We start from the raw sequence: 16,148 nt of genomic DNA on the forward strand, positions 1-16,148 counted from the left end.
TGGGCCTATGCTGTGGCAGTGACGATGACGAAGAAGAAATTCTTTTCTGTTTCCATTCCCTCCTCACAATGCTGTCTGGTGGATCTCTTTTGGGTGGTGCAGGAGCTGGTACATCCGGGCCCAAAGAAAGATCTTGTGCCACCCTCGAAGGCCCGCTGTGACGACTTTGCCAAGTCGTCAGGGAGAAAATCGCTCAGATTCGCCATGAGCTTGACTCTGCTATTGAATCAGATTCTACTGGGGAGACGCCATCGACACCATTGAGTCCACAATTAATGGATGAATTTCAGTTGTTGCGGCCTGATGATGTGGACAAGGTGCTTGGACAAGTACATCCTACCACTTGCTTTACTAGACCCATGCCCATCTTGGCTACTTAAGAAAGCCAAGGACGGGATTGGGACCTGGATCCTGGAGGTGGTCAATGCCTCTTTAAGAGACGGCCGGGTTCCTGCCCCTTTAAAGGAGGCGGTAGTCCGGCCAGTCCTAAAGAAGGCATTCCTGGATCCAGAGGTGGCCGCCAATTATAGACAGGTGGCCAACATCCTGTTCCTGGGCAAGGTGCTAGAGCGGGTGGTGGCGGGACAACTCCAAGCTCTCTTGGATGAAACTGATTATCTGGACCCATTTCAGTCCGGCTTCAGACCCACTTATGGCACTGAATCTGCCTTGGTCGCCCTGTACGATGACCTGTGCAGGGAGAGAGATGGGGAGTGTGTCCCTGTTAGTTCTCCTGGACCTCTCAGTGGCTTTTGATACCATCAACCATGGTATCCTTCTGAATAGGCTAGCAGGATTGGGAGTTGGAGGCACCGCATGGCGGTGCTTCCACTCCTGTCTCAATGGCCGATTTCAGAAGGTGGTGCTGGGGGACTATGGCTCTGCGCCATGGCAGTTATGCCATGGAGTTCCGCAGGGGTCCATTTTGTCCCCTTTGCTATTTAACATCTACATGAAACCGCTGGGAGAGGTCATCAGGAGGTGTAGACTGCGGAATCATCAGTACGCTGATGATACCCAGCTCTACCTCTCATTTTCCACCAATCCAGGTGAGGCAGTGGCTGTGCTGAACTGGTGCCTGGCCGAGGTAATGGGCTGGATGAGGGCTAATAAACTGAAGCTCAATCCAGACAAGACGGAGGTCCTGTTGGTGGCTGGCTCGGGCCTCGGGATGGGGGACTTGGGCCTTGTCCTAAATGGGGTTGTACTCCCTCTGAGGGACAGGATTTGCAGCTTAGGAGTGCTCCTCGACCCGGAGCTGTCTCTAGAAACTCAGGTGACGGCAGTGGTGAGGAGCGCCTTCCTTCAGCTTCGGCTGATACATCAGCTGCCTCCCTTCCTGGAGAACGACTGCCTGGCAACAGTGACACACGCTGGTAACTTCCCGATTAGATTTCTGTAATGCGCTCTACATGGGGCTACCCTTGAAGACGGTCCGGATACTTCAGCTGGTGCAGAATAGAGCTGCCAGGTTGCTGACGGGGACTGGGCGTTGTTCTCATATAACCCCAGTTCTCCGTCTGCTCCACTGGCTCCCGATTTAAGTCCGGACCCAATTCAAGGTGTTGGTTATGACCTATAAAGCCCTAAACGGCTTGGGACCTGGATAGCTAACGGAACGCTTGCATCCATATATGCCCTCCCGCCCCTTGAGATCAGCAACAGATGCCCTTCTCCGGGAACCCTCTGTGAATGATATTAGGAGGGTGAGTACCCGGAGGAGGGCTTTCTCTGCGGTGGTGCCCCATCTATGGAATGCGCTCCCCAGAGGGGTCCGCCTGGTGCTGTCGTTATTTGTTTTTCGGCACCAGGCTAAGACCTTTTTATTTAAAACTTATTTTAATTGTTAAATTATTTGAATTAATAGGATTTTAAATTTTTAGCCGAGAATGCACTGGGGGTTTTTAAACAATTTTTAAAAATTGTTATATAGTTATTATTTATGTATGTATCTTTTGTGAGCCGCCCCGAGGCTTTGTTGTGATGGGGGCAGCATAGAAATGTTTTAAATAATAAATAAATAAATAAGTCTTACTGAATTCAGTAAGACTTACTTCTGTAAACAAGTGTAGGATGATGCTATAAGTCTTCCACCAATAGCAAAATGCTTAACCTTGCCCAGATCCTACCCTACTATTTATTTGTATTGTCAGAGAGAGAGAGTTTGCATAATTACCCACACAGATAATTGAGCACAGCAGGGAATTGTGTTCCTCCTTCATCCTCTGCCACTGCCTGCTTTATGCATCTCCTCCTTGCTGTGCTGTCTCCCCAGACCCCATTCAATACAGAATTCGACAGCGTCTTTGGGGCTTCTGCTGATACCAAAGGGAGAATGGGCTTCTGCATAAGCCATCCTGCTCTTCCCTCCAGCATTTGCAGGAGCATGGAGAAACCTGCCAGCTGTCATTAGCTAGGGAAAAATGCTTTTTGCAGCTTTGGCCAAGGGTCACTTTTAATTTTCAGTTTGATTGTGGCTTAGCATTTTTCAGGGTTGAAAAACACATTGAACCACAGTGGGTTAATTAATCCTAGAACAAGCCAAGGACAACTGGGCTTTTAACCTACCCAGGAAGAGTGCTAGTTAAGACATGTTGAGCCACTCTGCTTTATAAGCTGCAGAAGGTTATTCTATTGTGTGACCCCAGTCAATGTCTTGTGCATATATTGATAACCCTTTGAAGAGCCCCAAAAAGTCAATATTATTCCCCATATTAGGTAATGAGAAAGGCAGTGTGCCAAGGGTTAAGTTGAGATTTGAACCAGAGACTTGCAACTTACAGTTCTTAGCCACTTAAACCAGCTCTACATACAAATTCAGACTAAATATAATGCTTTGAATAAATCATAAAATCAGAAAAAAGAGGGAGAATATATTACCATACCGGTGAACTCCACTATTGCACATAATGATATGGCAAGCTCCAAGTCTGCTACAGAGTTCTGAAGAGATTGACAGTAGACCAACTCCAGAGGCACTGCATGCTGTATAAGCACAGGTTGCTGTGCGCTTGGATTTTATGAAAGATGCCATCAGTCGATAAAGTTCATCCATACAACTGATAGGTCGCATCAGCTGCAAGTAAATGACAAAGCTGCTGTTATAAGTGTAGTTTTGCTTCATGGTAGTGAATAAAGTTGAACAAAAAACAAATTATACTTAGTTTTGTTGCCCCAAGGTTAAATTAGAGCTCAGGTTGTATTCACAATACCGTACCATTTTTATGTCCTTCATAATTCAGTGAATTTTGTTCCCATTACTATGGCAAGAAGTATATACAGCCAAAGCTGCAATTGGACCCTTAGGAATTATATAGCAAAAGAATATTCCTATCTATAGAATGATCATTAACTGGGCAAATAAGAATTAGCAGTAGGCCCACTCTGAATACTAAGATTAAATGCATAATTGGTGAATCTAAGTAAAGAAAAGGAAATAGTATGATGAATCCGCTCCTTTACAATGCTGAGAATATTTCTGAAAATACTGTTCTATATTCTCATGGAACTTTCTAGCTGTGCTGATCTCTGTGGAGACTTCTACTAGCTTCTGCAAATATCTGTATGCTGGCAACAGCAACAATAGATGTTTAGTGAGTTCTGCATCCCAATTTCCTCAAAATCTCTAGAACATAAATGACTTAGATAAATAGCAGGTGTCTTCTACCTTTCCAGTATACAGCAGTTACTTTCATGATCCCACAATAGGGAGTATTGTATTTCATTATTATTCTAACCATTTAACCTACTATGCCCACCTTACAGTATTTTCTTCATGGATAGCATGCATTGAAATATCACTCCAATGCAAAGACATTTCAGGTGATTAAATCCCATTCAACATATGTTTGATTTACCTTATCTATGTAAGCAGCTTTTGATGTTGAATTGGGTGGAAGATTTGACTTGTCCAAGTAAAATGCCCTGAGAAAACAAACACCCACAATGTTAGCTGTTCAAGAACATCTGTATTTTAAAACGTTCAAAACCCAATGAGAAAAGAATATAAGTTAGTTCAAAGCATTTAATGCAACTGACCATAAAAACTGTGATTTTGAGGCAGGATAAAGTTTAATCTGTCTTTAAAATTAAATGAGCCTCACCTTGAAATGTAAGCTTTTAAATGCTCCCCTACTCAAATAAAAATGCTTAACATTGCAAACCAGCTTAGTTAAAAGTTAGAAAGATTGGTTATTTCTGTTTGCAGAAGGAAAAAAGGATATAGAACCAACATAAAAGGTAGGATCACATTCACACCAGCTTTTATTCAAGCAACTCTAATTAGCAATACTTTGTAAGAGCAAGTTTAATTATGTATAAATGTTTGCAAGAGATCAAATACTTTCATTTCAAAGGAACACATGAAGAATACTGATTTAATATTCATGTTTTACAGGATTAGGGTATGAAATGGTCAGTGCAGCAGTCAATCTACAACATTTCTCCATCAATAAGCCTGCCAACTCATACCTTATTAACATCTGTAGGAATTTCAGGACTGTGGATACCACAGCACGAAGCTTATTTTTTCTGCTATGAGAGATATGTGCAAACAGTGCACATGCTATTACTTCCACTTAAACTGCGTTTACAATGCCTTTCTAAATGTAGCCAGAATCAGAAAAACAAACTGAATGATGAAATATCAACATTATTTTTAAAAAATTGCTCAAGTGGCCACTGCATATTAAAAGCTACTTCACTATCGATGAAAATCTATCTTCTGTGTTATTACAAACAGCTTAACTCTCATAATCCACAAACTAAACTTTTATAAAAGTAAAAGGAAGCAACATTTTTTACTGTAACACCAGAGGCATTTAGCTTTATTCAAAACTTCAGAACATAATTTCAGAAGAATAGCTCTTTTAGCTCAATGCAGCAGCAGAGAGAGAGACACTGATACCTTAAAGACAATAATCTGGTTCACGTGATCAAAAGGTATAACTACAAAATGTAATTATCAGAATCGCTGCCTGGGCAAAGCCTGTTATGTTGCCCAAACTTAGGAGACATGACTGGTTGGAAGGGAAAACAACTCTCCAATAACCCCAAAACAGCCATGTGATTATGGAAATTAGAACTCATGGACACTGCAATTTAAATAAGCCATGGTGACTTATTCTGCTCATGCAAACCATCCCACTGTAAAGATTTGTTCTGATAAAACCTCTCCTGGATAAGAACTAATTTTATCAAACATGTGCAGTTGACAAAGGTGTTCATGTATATCTACAGGCAAGCAATCAGGGAAACACAGAATTCCAAAGGTTATGCAGTGCAACATAAAGAGTTGCACAGCTTTTTGTTTCCAATATTTTACACACACACCTCTTCCATGTATTCATAGATATATAGATACATTTGACCAACTAAACATAACACAGCATGCATTTGACAAAGTAGGATGTAGTCCACAAAATCTTAAACCAATAGTAGATGATGATGATGATGATGATGATGATGCAATCCTGTAAACATTAACCTAAAAGTAAATTAATTATTAGTAAACATATTTAGAATTACACTGAAAATCTGTTAAGTCTTCAGGATGCTTCAAGTGAGTTCCTTTTCATTTTTACTTTGGCTAAATCAGAATATTTGATACATTAATACAATGTAAGGGTCATTTTATTTGTTGTGTGTGTTGTGATACAGAAGGTGCTCTGAGGGTATATCCCTGTCATTGTGAATTCACTGGCTCCGTCCATGTGTGAGCAGCATGTGGATGCAACTGGTGACAGAAGACAGAGAGAGTGTCTATCATTTCTCTGCCATTTGTGCTCAGCCTCAGAGGAAAAAGAAATATGCATACACTGGATAGAACTGCTTTCTGCCAGTGCAACTGCAGAGTACCTGATGCACACCTTAATGTGGTGTGGGATTTTGAGGGTGTCAGAAAAGCTGAGAGCAATCCTGTCAGGATCTGGGCTGCTTTGGTGGTCAGAACCACCACCACCACATTTGCAGGATAAGTCCCAGGCCCTGCTGGAGCTCTCAGTCTACTGATGAGCACCAGCTGGGAGTCCTAGGGCAAGAACTATACAAGAGCAAGCTCCTTCTCCAGAACTGGCCTCAGCAACATAAGTTTTCCTATTTCCCAGTGTGGCTGCATCATGCCTGACCTTTTCTGCTCCTGGTTCCTGTTGTATTCCCTGCCTTGCTGTTGTGCCTGCCTCTTGTCTGACCTGTATCCTCCCATGCTGTCTATGTTGCTTTGGCATGTATCCTGTCTTGTCATGTTGCCTTAAGCACTGTTGGTTTGTCTGCTAGCTATGGTTCAGCTCCTACATCTTGCCTGACCTTTGCTGCATTTGGTGCCCATTGTCTACTGCACCTTGCTGTGTCTCCAGCTTGCCATGCTTCCTGCCCTGTTATTCTGCCTCAAGTGCCTGCATCCTGCCTGATGCTTGCCATGCATCCTGCCTGGCATGTCTCCTGCCCTGTTATCCTTTCCACTGCCCCTCTGTTTGTCCTCCTGGTTCTTGACCCTTGGCTTGTTCTTGGCCATGTCCTTGTTCTGCCCTGCTATGTATTCTGGTTCCTGACCAAGACCTGTTGGTTACTACAGATTAGACTTTGCAATTGAACTTGCCATTAAACATTACATTTGGACTCTATTTTCCCTCAAGCTCTGTTGCCTTGGTGCCTCTGTCTTATCTCTGGCTGCCCACATTCTAGCCCTGAACCCTGCTGCCAGGAAGCCAGACTGTCTCACTAGGCTGGTCTTCTAGCAGGGTCACCCGGAGTGGAATGGTCAAAGCAGAGACACCAGACTAAGCTGTATCCATCTTCTTCAAGACATTCTGAAAGGCTTTCATTCATAGGGTCACCGTAAGTCAGAACTGATTTGGTGACACATAAAAACAAGCTGCAGAGTGTATTCATTCATGACATAACAAAGGTAAAGGATTGTTCTTCCCAAACATCAATTTAGTTTTCAGAGTGTAACTTACAGAAAAATGAAATAATCCCCCCCTCCCATTAGCTGACACATAAAATTTAAACATGCAACACTTGTATAGCTTTTCACAAAATTATCCTGGTCTTGCTGAGAACGTAGCAAACTAAGGTCAGCATACAAATTTCCAAAGCACTTTGCTTAATTACTAAATGCTTGTTTAGAATCTTAATCAAATTTGATGAGGAAAGCTAATGGAAAGCCTGGCTTAAAGCCCAAAGCAGGGCAATATTTTCTGATCTACTTAAAGTGACAAGCATGAAATGTTAATATTTATTTCATGTGCAGAAGATATTAGCTTTAGCATTTGAAAAATATAGTTTTTATTGTTTTGGTAAAGGTATGACTAGAGTAAGAACCAGCTCAGACATATACTGAAGCAAGTCTTGGGGACATTTGCCTTCTTTTCTATTGTCCTACATGTGGAGTGGAAGCTTGAAGTTTCCATTTGAAATTTTCTGTTACAGTTGAATAAAGGACTTTGTGGCTTCTTGAAACCAGTTATTTTATTTAAAAATCAGGCAAGTTCTGGATGGAACATGTAAAAGTATACAAACACAGGCAGAGAAAATGTTGTTGTTAGCTTTCCAGTTCTATCAACTGGTCAATTTTATTCTAAGTAGCTCCAGTGAAACTGTGGGAGCCCCTAACAGATGTCTAGATCTGATTTGGATGGAGGTGAATGAACTGAGGTTTAATGAAGATATTCTGAGGGTAGAATGGGTGGAGAAACCTTGGATGCAAGGGTAACTCTGGTATTGGATGGGATCACAATCTCCCTAAAGAATCAGTTCTGCAATTTGGGAACGCTTGCAATGGACATTTGCTGTTGCAGCTATATCCTACAACTGAAACAATGTTGGCCATTTTCAGGCTGCTTCTTATGATTCTTTCATATTGTTGAACTGACAAACTAAAATCTGAAGTATGAAAAATGTGTGGCAAATAGATTTATGAAAGAGATCTTCATAATTATTTCCCAGTATAATTAAAAAATGCTTTTGTACATTTCCAGTCCTTCATTTGCCTAGCTGTTTAAGTCGAAGCAAATGACTATTAAATAGACCAAGTTTGCTATCAGAAGAAAAGCATCTTTTCATTTACCAAACTCTGAAACTGTTATTATTGAGATCTGGTTGGAAGCAATCTATTCACTCTAAGACACCACTGCAGAATTCAAATCATAGTCAACAGCGACAAGTGCCATCATATCTCACAAATAAAATTATATTGCATGGGATGGGGGACAGGGACATTGAATCTATTAGCTAAGGACCTGTTGGTTTATAAATGAGTTCAGAGCTAAAACTTGTTTGTTTTCTAATGAGTTCAGACAGAATATTATTCAAATAGATTACATTATATGCATGGAAAGAAGAATATTTCTATTTTCCACTGGAAACTACAGAACATGAAACAATTACAATAGCTAAAACACAGAATTATACCAAGTATCCCTTGCTAGAGAATTAAGTATTCATACCTTAATGCTGAGGTGAGAAACCCACAGCCCGTGGGCTATCCCACACCACTATCAGATGGGAGCAACTCTCACCTATCCCACATAAGATCCCATTCGAGCCCCTTGGTGTTGGCATTGAAGTTGTGGGCAACAGCCACAGGTACAACAGAAGCTGTCCACTCTTACGGTCACCCTTCTACAAGGACCACCAACAGGAGCTAGTTTGGCTGTGAGGAGGTCAAACCTCATTTCATCCCAAGGCTCAGGAATTCCATAAGGGGATAAAGCAAGACAGGTATTGCCATTCAGCCTTAGCATGGAAACTGTGTTTGGCATGCCAAAATAATTGGCATCTCTTAACTGAACCAAGTTAGAAATCATTTTTTCCCATCCAAGTTCATCACAAAAACATTTTCTTTACAATTTTTAAATGTGGATTTCTACAGAGTCAGTTTATCATGAATCACAATCTAATTGACATGACATTGTAAGCTGTGCATCTCTTAGCCATGACTGTGGGATAAAACAGTTTAATACTCCAAGAGCCCTAATGCCATCCATTTGGCAGAGGATCCTAACAGAAAGATTCCAAAAGAGACAAAGATGGAAAATCTATTCTCAGTAGAAAAGACCAAAATTTAGAGCAGGTCAATAACTAGACTTAATTATATAAAGCCAGATTTGAAAAGAAAATCCTCTTTGCCTTTTCAAAGATAATCTTGATGAGGAGAAATGCCCATCACTCAAATTTACAAAAGAAAGCACTGAAGTTTTAAAAATATTTGCCAGGTATAAACAGAAGAACCCCGTGTATTAACATAAACAATCTAAGATAAACTATTCACATTAATTGAATTTACTTTGCCCTGTAGACTTAACTTTGAAGATGCCTATCTATATCTGGTCACTATTGTATGGGTGTGTAAGTTGGACAGTGACTAAAACTGATAGGAAAAAAAATATGCCTTCAAATCATGGTGTTGGATGAAAGCTTTGTGAATACCCTGGACTGACAGAAGGACAAACAAGTAGACAAATGTATACCTCCTAAACAATCATGCAGAAAGCCATGAGTTCTTTCCAACAGCATGTGCCAAGGATCCCATACATAAATAAAATATAGAGAGAAGAAAAAGACATCCTTGCCTGGTACCTCTTCCCTGGTGAAAAGAAAAAGCCAGAAACTGACTACCAGACATAACTCTAGCTCTTGTGGTTGAATATAAAACTTAAATCCATTACAAAAATCCTTCAGGAAAGCTGCTAAATATGTAGTGTAGTTAAAATATATTTCTAAAGACTATTGTAAAAGAACTTTTCCATGTCCAAAGAAACAATGGCAACCTGGTCTGTTCTAACAGTATTTAAAGCTATCAGATCAATAGTCTGATAAGGTTATCAGTCCACATCCATGCTTAATAAACCCCACAGATCTGTTTAAATCAATATTTTGATAGCTTGTTGCAATATTTCAGCCAGAATAGCAGTTAATCTTTGAATACCTACATTCATTAATGAAATAGGTTGCTATTTGGCACAGTGAGTGTGAGGCTCAGGAATTCCTATAATAAAAGCATAATTTCACAATGAATTTCACAAAGAAACGGAATCTGATTCAGAACCTGATATACAAAGGATGAAACTGAACTAAGAGGTTGGAACCTCATTTTGACCAGTTAATTTCTCATAGTATTCATATATGCAGTTTGTAATTTTCATAATTCTCTCAACAGGCAAGAGAGCCAAAACCCTTTTCTCACCACCATTCCTGACCTGAAACTTTAGCTCATAATGGCAAATAACACTACAGGGGAATCAGCACCAAGATGAGCTCCTAGGCCACGAGGCACTGCCAGAAGGATAGGCTACCAGGCCATGGTAAGCCCAAGTTCAGGAGCAGGGAGCTGGGCTAGCCAGTGTGGCTGAGATAAGAATGAATGGTGAATACTGTACATTGGAATCTTTGCAGAGAAAAGGTCAAGCATAAGACATTTCCCCTTAAAGTGATTTGGCAATATGACACTGCAGGGATGACTACCATTATCCAGAGATACCTGGAAATTATCCCATCAATAGCAGCCAGCAAACAAAGAGCTCAACTTCTTACCCATAGAAAACAGACATAGTCGCATAGAAGACGGCTTAAAATAAGATCATCAAGACAGATCAAGCACCTGTAAAACAATTAGCATATGTCTGGGAAACAATGCGAACTTTCCCCTACCCATAGAAGCAAGTACAGAAAGACTAGAGACTTAGAAAATGGAAGTGGGCAAGCAGACCTAGTAACCTAGCCTGGAATGCAAACTTCTTGCACCCCTTCCTGCCCCAGCAAGAGACCACTGTTGAGAATCTATGATGCAGGACAACTGAGAAACAGGTAGTAGACTCTGTCTCTCTCTTTGTAAGCTTATCTCTATCTATGGGACTGTTAAGCAGGATGCTTTTGATCTTTTTAGCAATATAGAGTTAGCATGAGATGCAATAGGAATATTTGCTGCCTAGACAACATGCAATACATTTTCTACTGATCACTTCCCTTTGATTCCAAGTATCCTGTGTGTCCATGTGGTTGCAAAGCTAAGGCATGTTCTCTCTGGCAGCACATGTTAAACCCCAGGAAAACCTTTGAGGTAACCTGGCAAGCAATCACCTTCTTTTGCAGTGGATTTCCCCTCAAGATTATCTGGCATAAAATATGCATATTTTAATTAATAATAAGCAGACTAACCTTGATATCACCACTACCATCCATTCATCCTAAAGGTGTTTGTGCCTGGAGATCCTTTAAATATTACTTCTGCATATTGTTTCAGGGCTGAAAAACAGACTTGTGTTCTTGGACAGTAATTGCTTACCTGAGTTTTTGGTTATATTGTTTCACTTTTTCCAATGAAGCTGCATTAATCTGGGCTTGAAATTCTTCCACTGATACACTGTCTCTGTAATAGTAGCCTTCCATGCTTTCTAGGGCTATGGGAGAACAGGAAAAAATCTTCATTATTAAGTCTTTTTTCCAAATAAAATTGTTGCTGAAGCTTTCAGAAATGTTTCAACTTTACCTTAATAAATACGAATAGGATTGAACAACACAAGATCTGATTACTTGCAATGAAATATTTGTTGTAAACAAATATTTGTTGCCTTGCCTTCTCATAATCTGTCTGAAGAATGTCAGCCCCAGTTTTGTCATTTTTGCTTCTAGGGAAAGCTCTGGATTGATTTGATCTAAGACTCACTGTTTTGACTTTCTGTTGCTCTAGCGTATCACAAAGCCCCCCTCCAGAACCATGGTTCAAATATATCAGTGTTCTTCCTGTTAGCTTTCTCCACTGTCCAGCTTTCACTCACATACATAAATATTGGGAATTCAATAGTATGGATGATCTTGACCTTGGTCTCCAGTGAAATAACATGGTGATATTTTCTAGTTCCTTCAATGCAGCCCTTCTAAGTCTCAGTCTTCTTAGCTACAGTCTCAGCTCTAACTCATAGAAGGCTTTCTTCCGGCAGTAACTTCCTACTGACCCAGTCACAGGGGAGGTCTCTGTCACAGCTGAGTCCCCACTTCCCCAGGTGATGTACCAGTTGGCAGCCAACTCCTAGTACCCTCCAACTGTCAACACTGGTGGTGGAGGAGGTAGGATTGTATGACAGATGTGCATAGGATTCAAAATTTCATCTATTCATTGCATTCATTCATTTATCTGTACATTTAACAAGAACTTATATAAATTTGGAGCTGATAAAATCAGAATTTATTGAGTAATCCAATAATTACACTGAAATAGTAACATGGTAGCTGACCTCTGAAGAAATGAATGTATTAATGAAAGAAATTTCAGGTAAGAACGGTGGTATTTGATAATAAATATACCATGTAAAGTTTTATCTCCCTAGGAAACAAACATGTATCCTGATTAGTACAATTTTGTTGAAAACAGCCTATGAATTCACAGCTTGAAGTGTATGTTGAATACTATTTCTGCTAATAAGCTATTTAAATGACTACCACTTTCAATGTTTCCCAAGGCCTTGATTTTGTTTTTGTATAGAATTATATGCAGACCCAGCTTTACATTAATAAAGACTGCATGGGACTGAATGAAATGCAAGGACAGTGATGTAGAATCAGATCTGCAATAAACAAGAGAAAAGGTCCAGTATGAAAGGCCTTTGCTTTTTACATTTGCGAGTAATATAAATAAATAAAGTTTCCAAATCAAACTATTACTATTAACCAAACATTGGTGCCCGGCCACACATACAATGACCTGGTTTGTATAAAACATGAAGCTCACTGTGGGTTATTTAACCCACAGTAAGTCAGTGTACAAGCTGATACATTCAGCCACCATTCTGAACATGCAATCAACCTGAGGTAGTAGCCTGCACCCAAACACAGTAGTTCATTTAAGGATTAAACAAACCTCACAAAACCATATTACTAATGGGGATTGTGGCAGAATGTGGATGACATGCTACACCCTCATCAGGAGTTGCATATTCACAATGGTGGCTACATGTGTCCAGCACATAGTTCAGCTCATTGTGGGTTAAATGACCCATAATGAGCCTACAGTACTTATTAGAATACTGACTAGTCCCACCCCATGAAAGATGCATCCAGCTAGATTAGAGGGGTCCAGATAGTAATTAGAATGGGAATGGTTATATACAGCCAAAGATTGTACCATTAAGCTGTGTGTGTGTGTGTGTGTGTGTGTGTGTGTGTGTGTGAGAGAGAGAGAGAGAGAGAGAGAGAGAGAGAGAGAGAGAGAGAGAGTTTGCACTTATGAGAAATTCACACTTCCCAGACAGCATTTAAACAGAAAGAGGTGAGCAATTCATGAATCCAGATTAGGTTGTTATGAGGAAGGGGGAGAGAGAGAGGGAGGGAGGGAGGGAGGGAGGGAGGGAGGAGCGCACACACACACACACACGCACGCACGCAAGGAGAGAGGGGGAGAGAGAGGTGTATGCATCATACGCTGCTACATGCAAGAACAAAAGCATTAGTTATGCTTCATCATCCTAATATTGGGGGTGGGGGAGAATATTTTACCTTGAGCAAACAGGACTGGATAAATTTTAATACCTCCACCATTCTTCAGTCTTTGTGGAAGTTGTTCAAAATTGTAACAATCAATGTAAAAGTAAACTTTCAAGGCCTGTCGGCTTCCTTCTGCTTGATATGTGATTGGCATATCTAAACCAAATAATTGCATTACAAAGTTACCAAAGGCCAACACCCACTCAAAATATTTGCTACAAGGAATTACATATACTGTAAAAAAACCTAAAAGCAAACTAAAACATTTCTCACACTGAGAAAAAAATGGAAAGGAGTTGTGTGGGTAAAAGAGGAAAGTCAGCATGGTATACTGATTAGTAATGAGTTAGAACTGAGGATACTCAGGTTCATATCCCCAGTCTGCCAAGAGGCTAATTGGGTGACCTTGGGCCAGACTCTCTCAGCTTAACCTATTTCATGGGGTGGTTTGTGGGAAAAATGAGTAAAAGCTATGTATGTTTTAATGCCTATGAGAAAAATAATATAAATGTGTTAAACAAGTTAAAATAGAAATAAAATACTATTTCATCTCCCTACAGTTAATCCTCTATAATTGTGGTACCACAGCAAATTTAGATGGGTCTGGAAGGATAGGTTATACTTGCCATAGAAATACCACAAATATCTGAATCATGGCGTCATCATTTCTATTTGTCCTCTGGAACATTTAGGAAGAATAACTGTGCCATGACACCATCAGGCAGTGAGTTTCCTCACTTCCACGCCACATCATTTGATGTTGTTGAGAAAACATGGAAATCCCCTAACGATGCCATGCAATGCCATATGTTCCTATGCTATGAGGGACAAGGGGACAGTGCAAAATGAAGTGGAGGTTTTTTTGGGGGGCGGGGTACTAGCCACATGGCAAGCATTAATGTTTAATTTAAGCATTAACAACTTAATATGCTACTTTAAATAAAATTGGAAGACAGGCACAACTGAGCAGATGACATCAGAAAATTATACAAATCCTTGCTTTGTTCAATTTCTGTATTTTCTTGTTAGGCTAAAATTCTGACCCATATTATTAAGGCTATGCATACCAAACATCTGACCATGGAAATAAAATTGGCTGTTTCACTGAAGTAACAGTGAATGTCATAAACATAGGCAGCTTCAGTAGTAACTTGCCACTAGAGGCTTTTCAGAATGTTTAAAGTTTCCTTAATATACATTTTTTAAAAATTTAAACACAAAATGTAACTTCCTCAGTCAAGTTGGCTTCATCATTTTCTGTCCTTTCATTTTCAGAGTTAAATGCTAAAGTATTACATTTGTACTGATGTTAAAGTTAACATGGCTAGCTTTAAGATAGAATTAATAGTATCTTTAAACTGGGCTCACTGGGAATTTAACTGGAGCCTTTTGCATGCAAAGCATGTTCCGTATTATTGGCTCACATCCCTAGCATTAGCTTGCCTGCCTCGTTGCTTGCCCCAACTTTCATTATTCTCTGTTAGATTCTCTTTAGACCTTGGTCCCAAGAACTTCTGGGTTCTTCTAAATGAACCCGTTTATTCAGCATTCCCTACTCATAGTTTGTGAGTTACATATTTAGATGACTTTTTGACTTCCAATGTTTGCTTCTATAGACCTAATCATTAATGTGAAAAAGCTGCTTTTTCATTTGTGCATTTGCACTATAGCTCAGTGCCACCTAGAAACTATGTAGTAGAAAACCAGGAAAGGAAATGTTCTTGGTGTAGTACTCCAGTCTCGGTTCTCTGATGGAATTGAACATAAATAAAGCAGATGAATTGTTTAAGAACCTTGTGAAGAAGCATTCATCTTCCCCATCTTTCTAGTTCATTAGATTACCTATAGTTATCATAATTAGCTTTAACATTGGTGCACCTGTGACACTAAACCATTGTTAAGTACTACACCCACAAAAGTGGGGAAAGGAAAGGATGAAAAGAATCAGTTGATGCTCCTTGGCAAGGATCAGGAAATTGGGAGTGTTTTATCTGTGTTAGTGGTACCGCAGTGCACAAACTTAATTTGTTCCATGTGACCCAAATTGGTCACAAACCAAGTCAAATTCCCTCTTAAGGTTCAATGTAAATAAGGCTAATCCATTCTGTAAATATTTTTTTAATCACAAAAATTTGAAACAAAGTAATAAAGAACAACAAAGTAACAAAGAACAGTACAGTAGAGAACACTAACCTAGGTGAGGAGGAGGTTATTGTTTGGAAGGAGAGTCCCCCTCCATAAGGACATCGGGGAGGTCTCCTTCAGGGGTTTCCTCTCTTCTTTGTCTCTTAGCTGCAGGGTCAATTTTGGTGAAAAATCTGCATGTTCTGGTCACCTTCATTACCGCTCTGCACGTTCTTTTTACCACCATGCTTGCTCTGCACTTTCTTTGGAGCCATTATTCAATATTATTATTGAATAATACTTTACAGTACTGTATGTGCTAAAAAGCACACAAAAAAGCTTCACAAGCAAGCGACCACAGGTCTGTGACCACGAGCGGGAAAGATGGGCACGATCGTGCTCATGTGGGAAAGATGGCTACAGTTGTGTGGGAACATGGCCGTGATCGTGGTCATCACCTGATGCAGAGTTCACGAACAGCAGCAATATTTTCCTGGAATTTTTTGTTCATGAACCAATTTGGTCATGAACTGAGGTGTTCGTGAACC

The 16,148-nt window shown here is 40.1% G+C and overlaps 1 protein-coding gene across 5 annotated transcripts in view; it reads right to left on the reverse strand.

Annotated features, from left to right (window-relative positions):
* The window catches only part of PREX2 (phosphatidylinositol-3,4,5-trisphosphate dependent Rac exchange factor 2), a 147,675-nt gene that overhangs the window by 21,255 nt on the left and 110,272 nt on the right, over nucleotides 1–16,148 (reverse strand). For 3 of the 5 annotated variants that reach the window (XM_044424092.1, XM_044424094.1, XM_044424095.1), the window contains 4 exons: nucleotides 13,489–13,632; nucleotides 11,282–11,396; nucleotides 3,858–3,924; nucleotides 2,886–3,076 (listed from right to left, as the gene is read on the reverse strand). In XM_044424092.1, the coding sequence (XP_044280027.1) occupies nucleotides 2,886–3,076; nucleotides 3,858–3,924; nucleotides 11,282–11,396; nucleotides 13,489–13,632 (517 nt within the window). Of the gene's footprint in view, nucleotides 1–2,880; nucleotides 3,077–3,857; nucleotides 3,925–11,281; nucleotides 11,397–13,488; nucleotides 13,633–16,148 lie in introns of all 5 variants that reach the window. The other 2 variants (XR_006414086.1, XM_044424093.1) reach the window with 1 other exon arrangement.

The sequence above is a fragment of the Varanus komodoensis genome, unplaced genomic scaffold (genome assembly GCF_004798865.1).
Source record: "Varanus komodoensis strain SLA01 unplaced genomic scaffold, ASM479886v1 scaffold14_1, whole genome shotgun sequence".
NCBI classification, from domain to species: domain Eukaryota; kingdom Metazoa; phylum Chordata; class Lepidosauria; order Squamata; family Varanidae; genus Varanus; species Varanus komodoensis.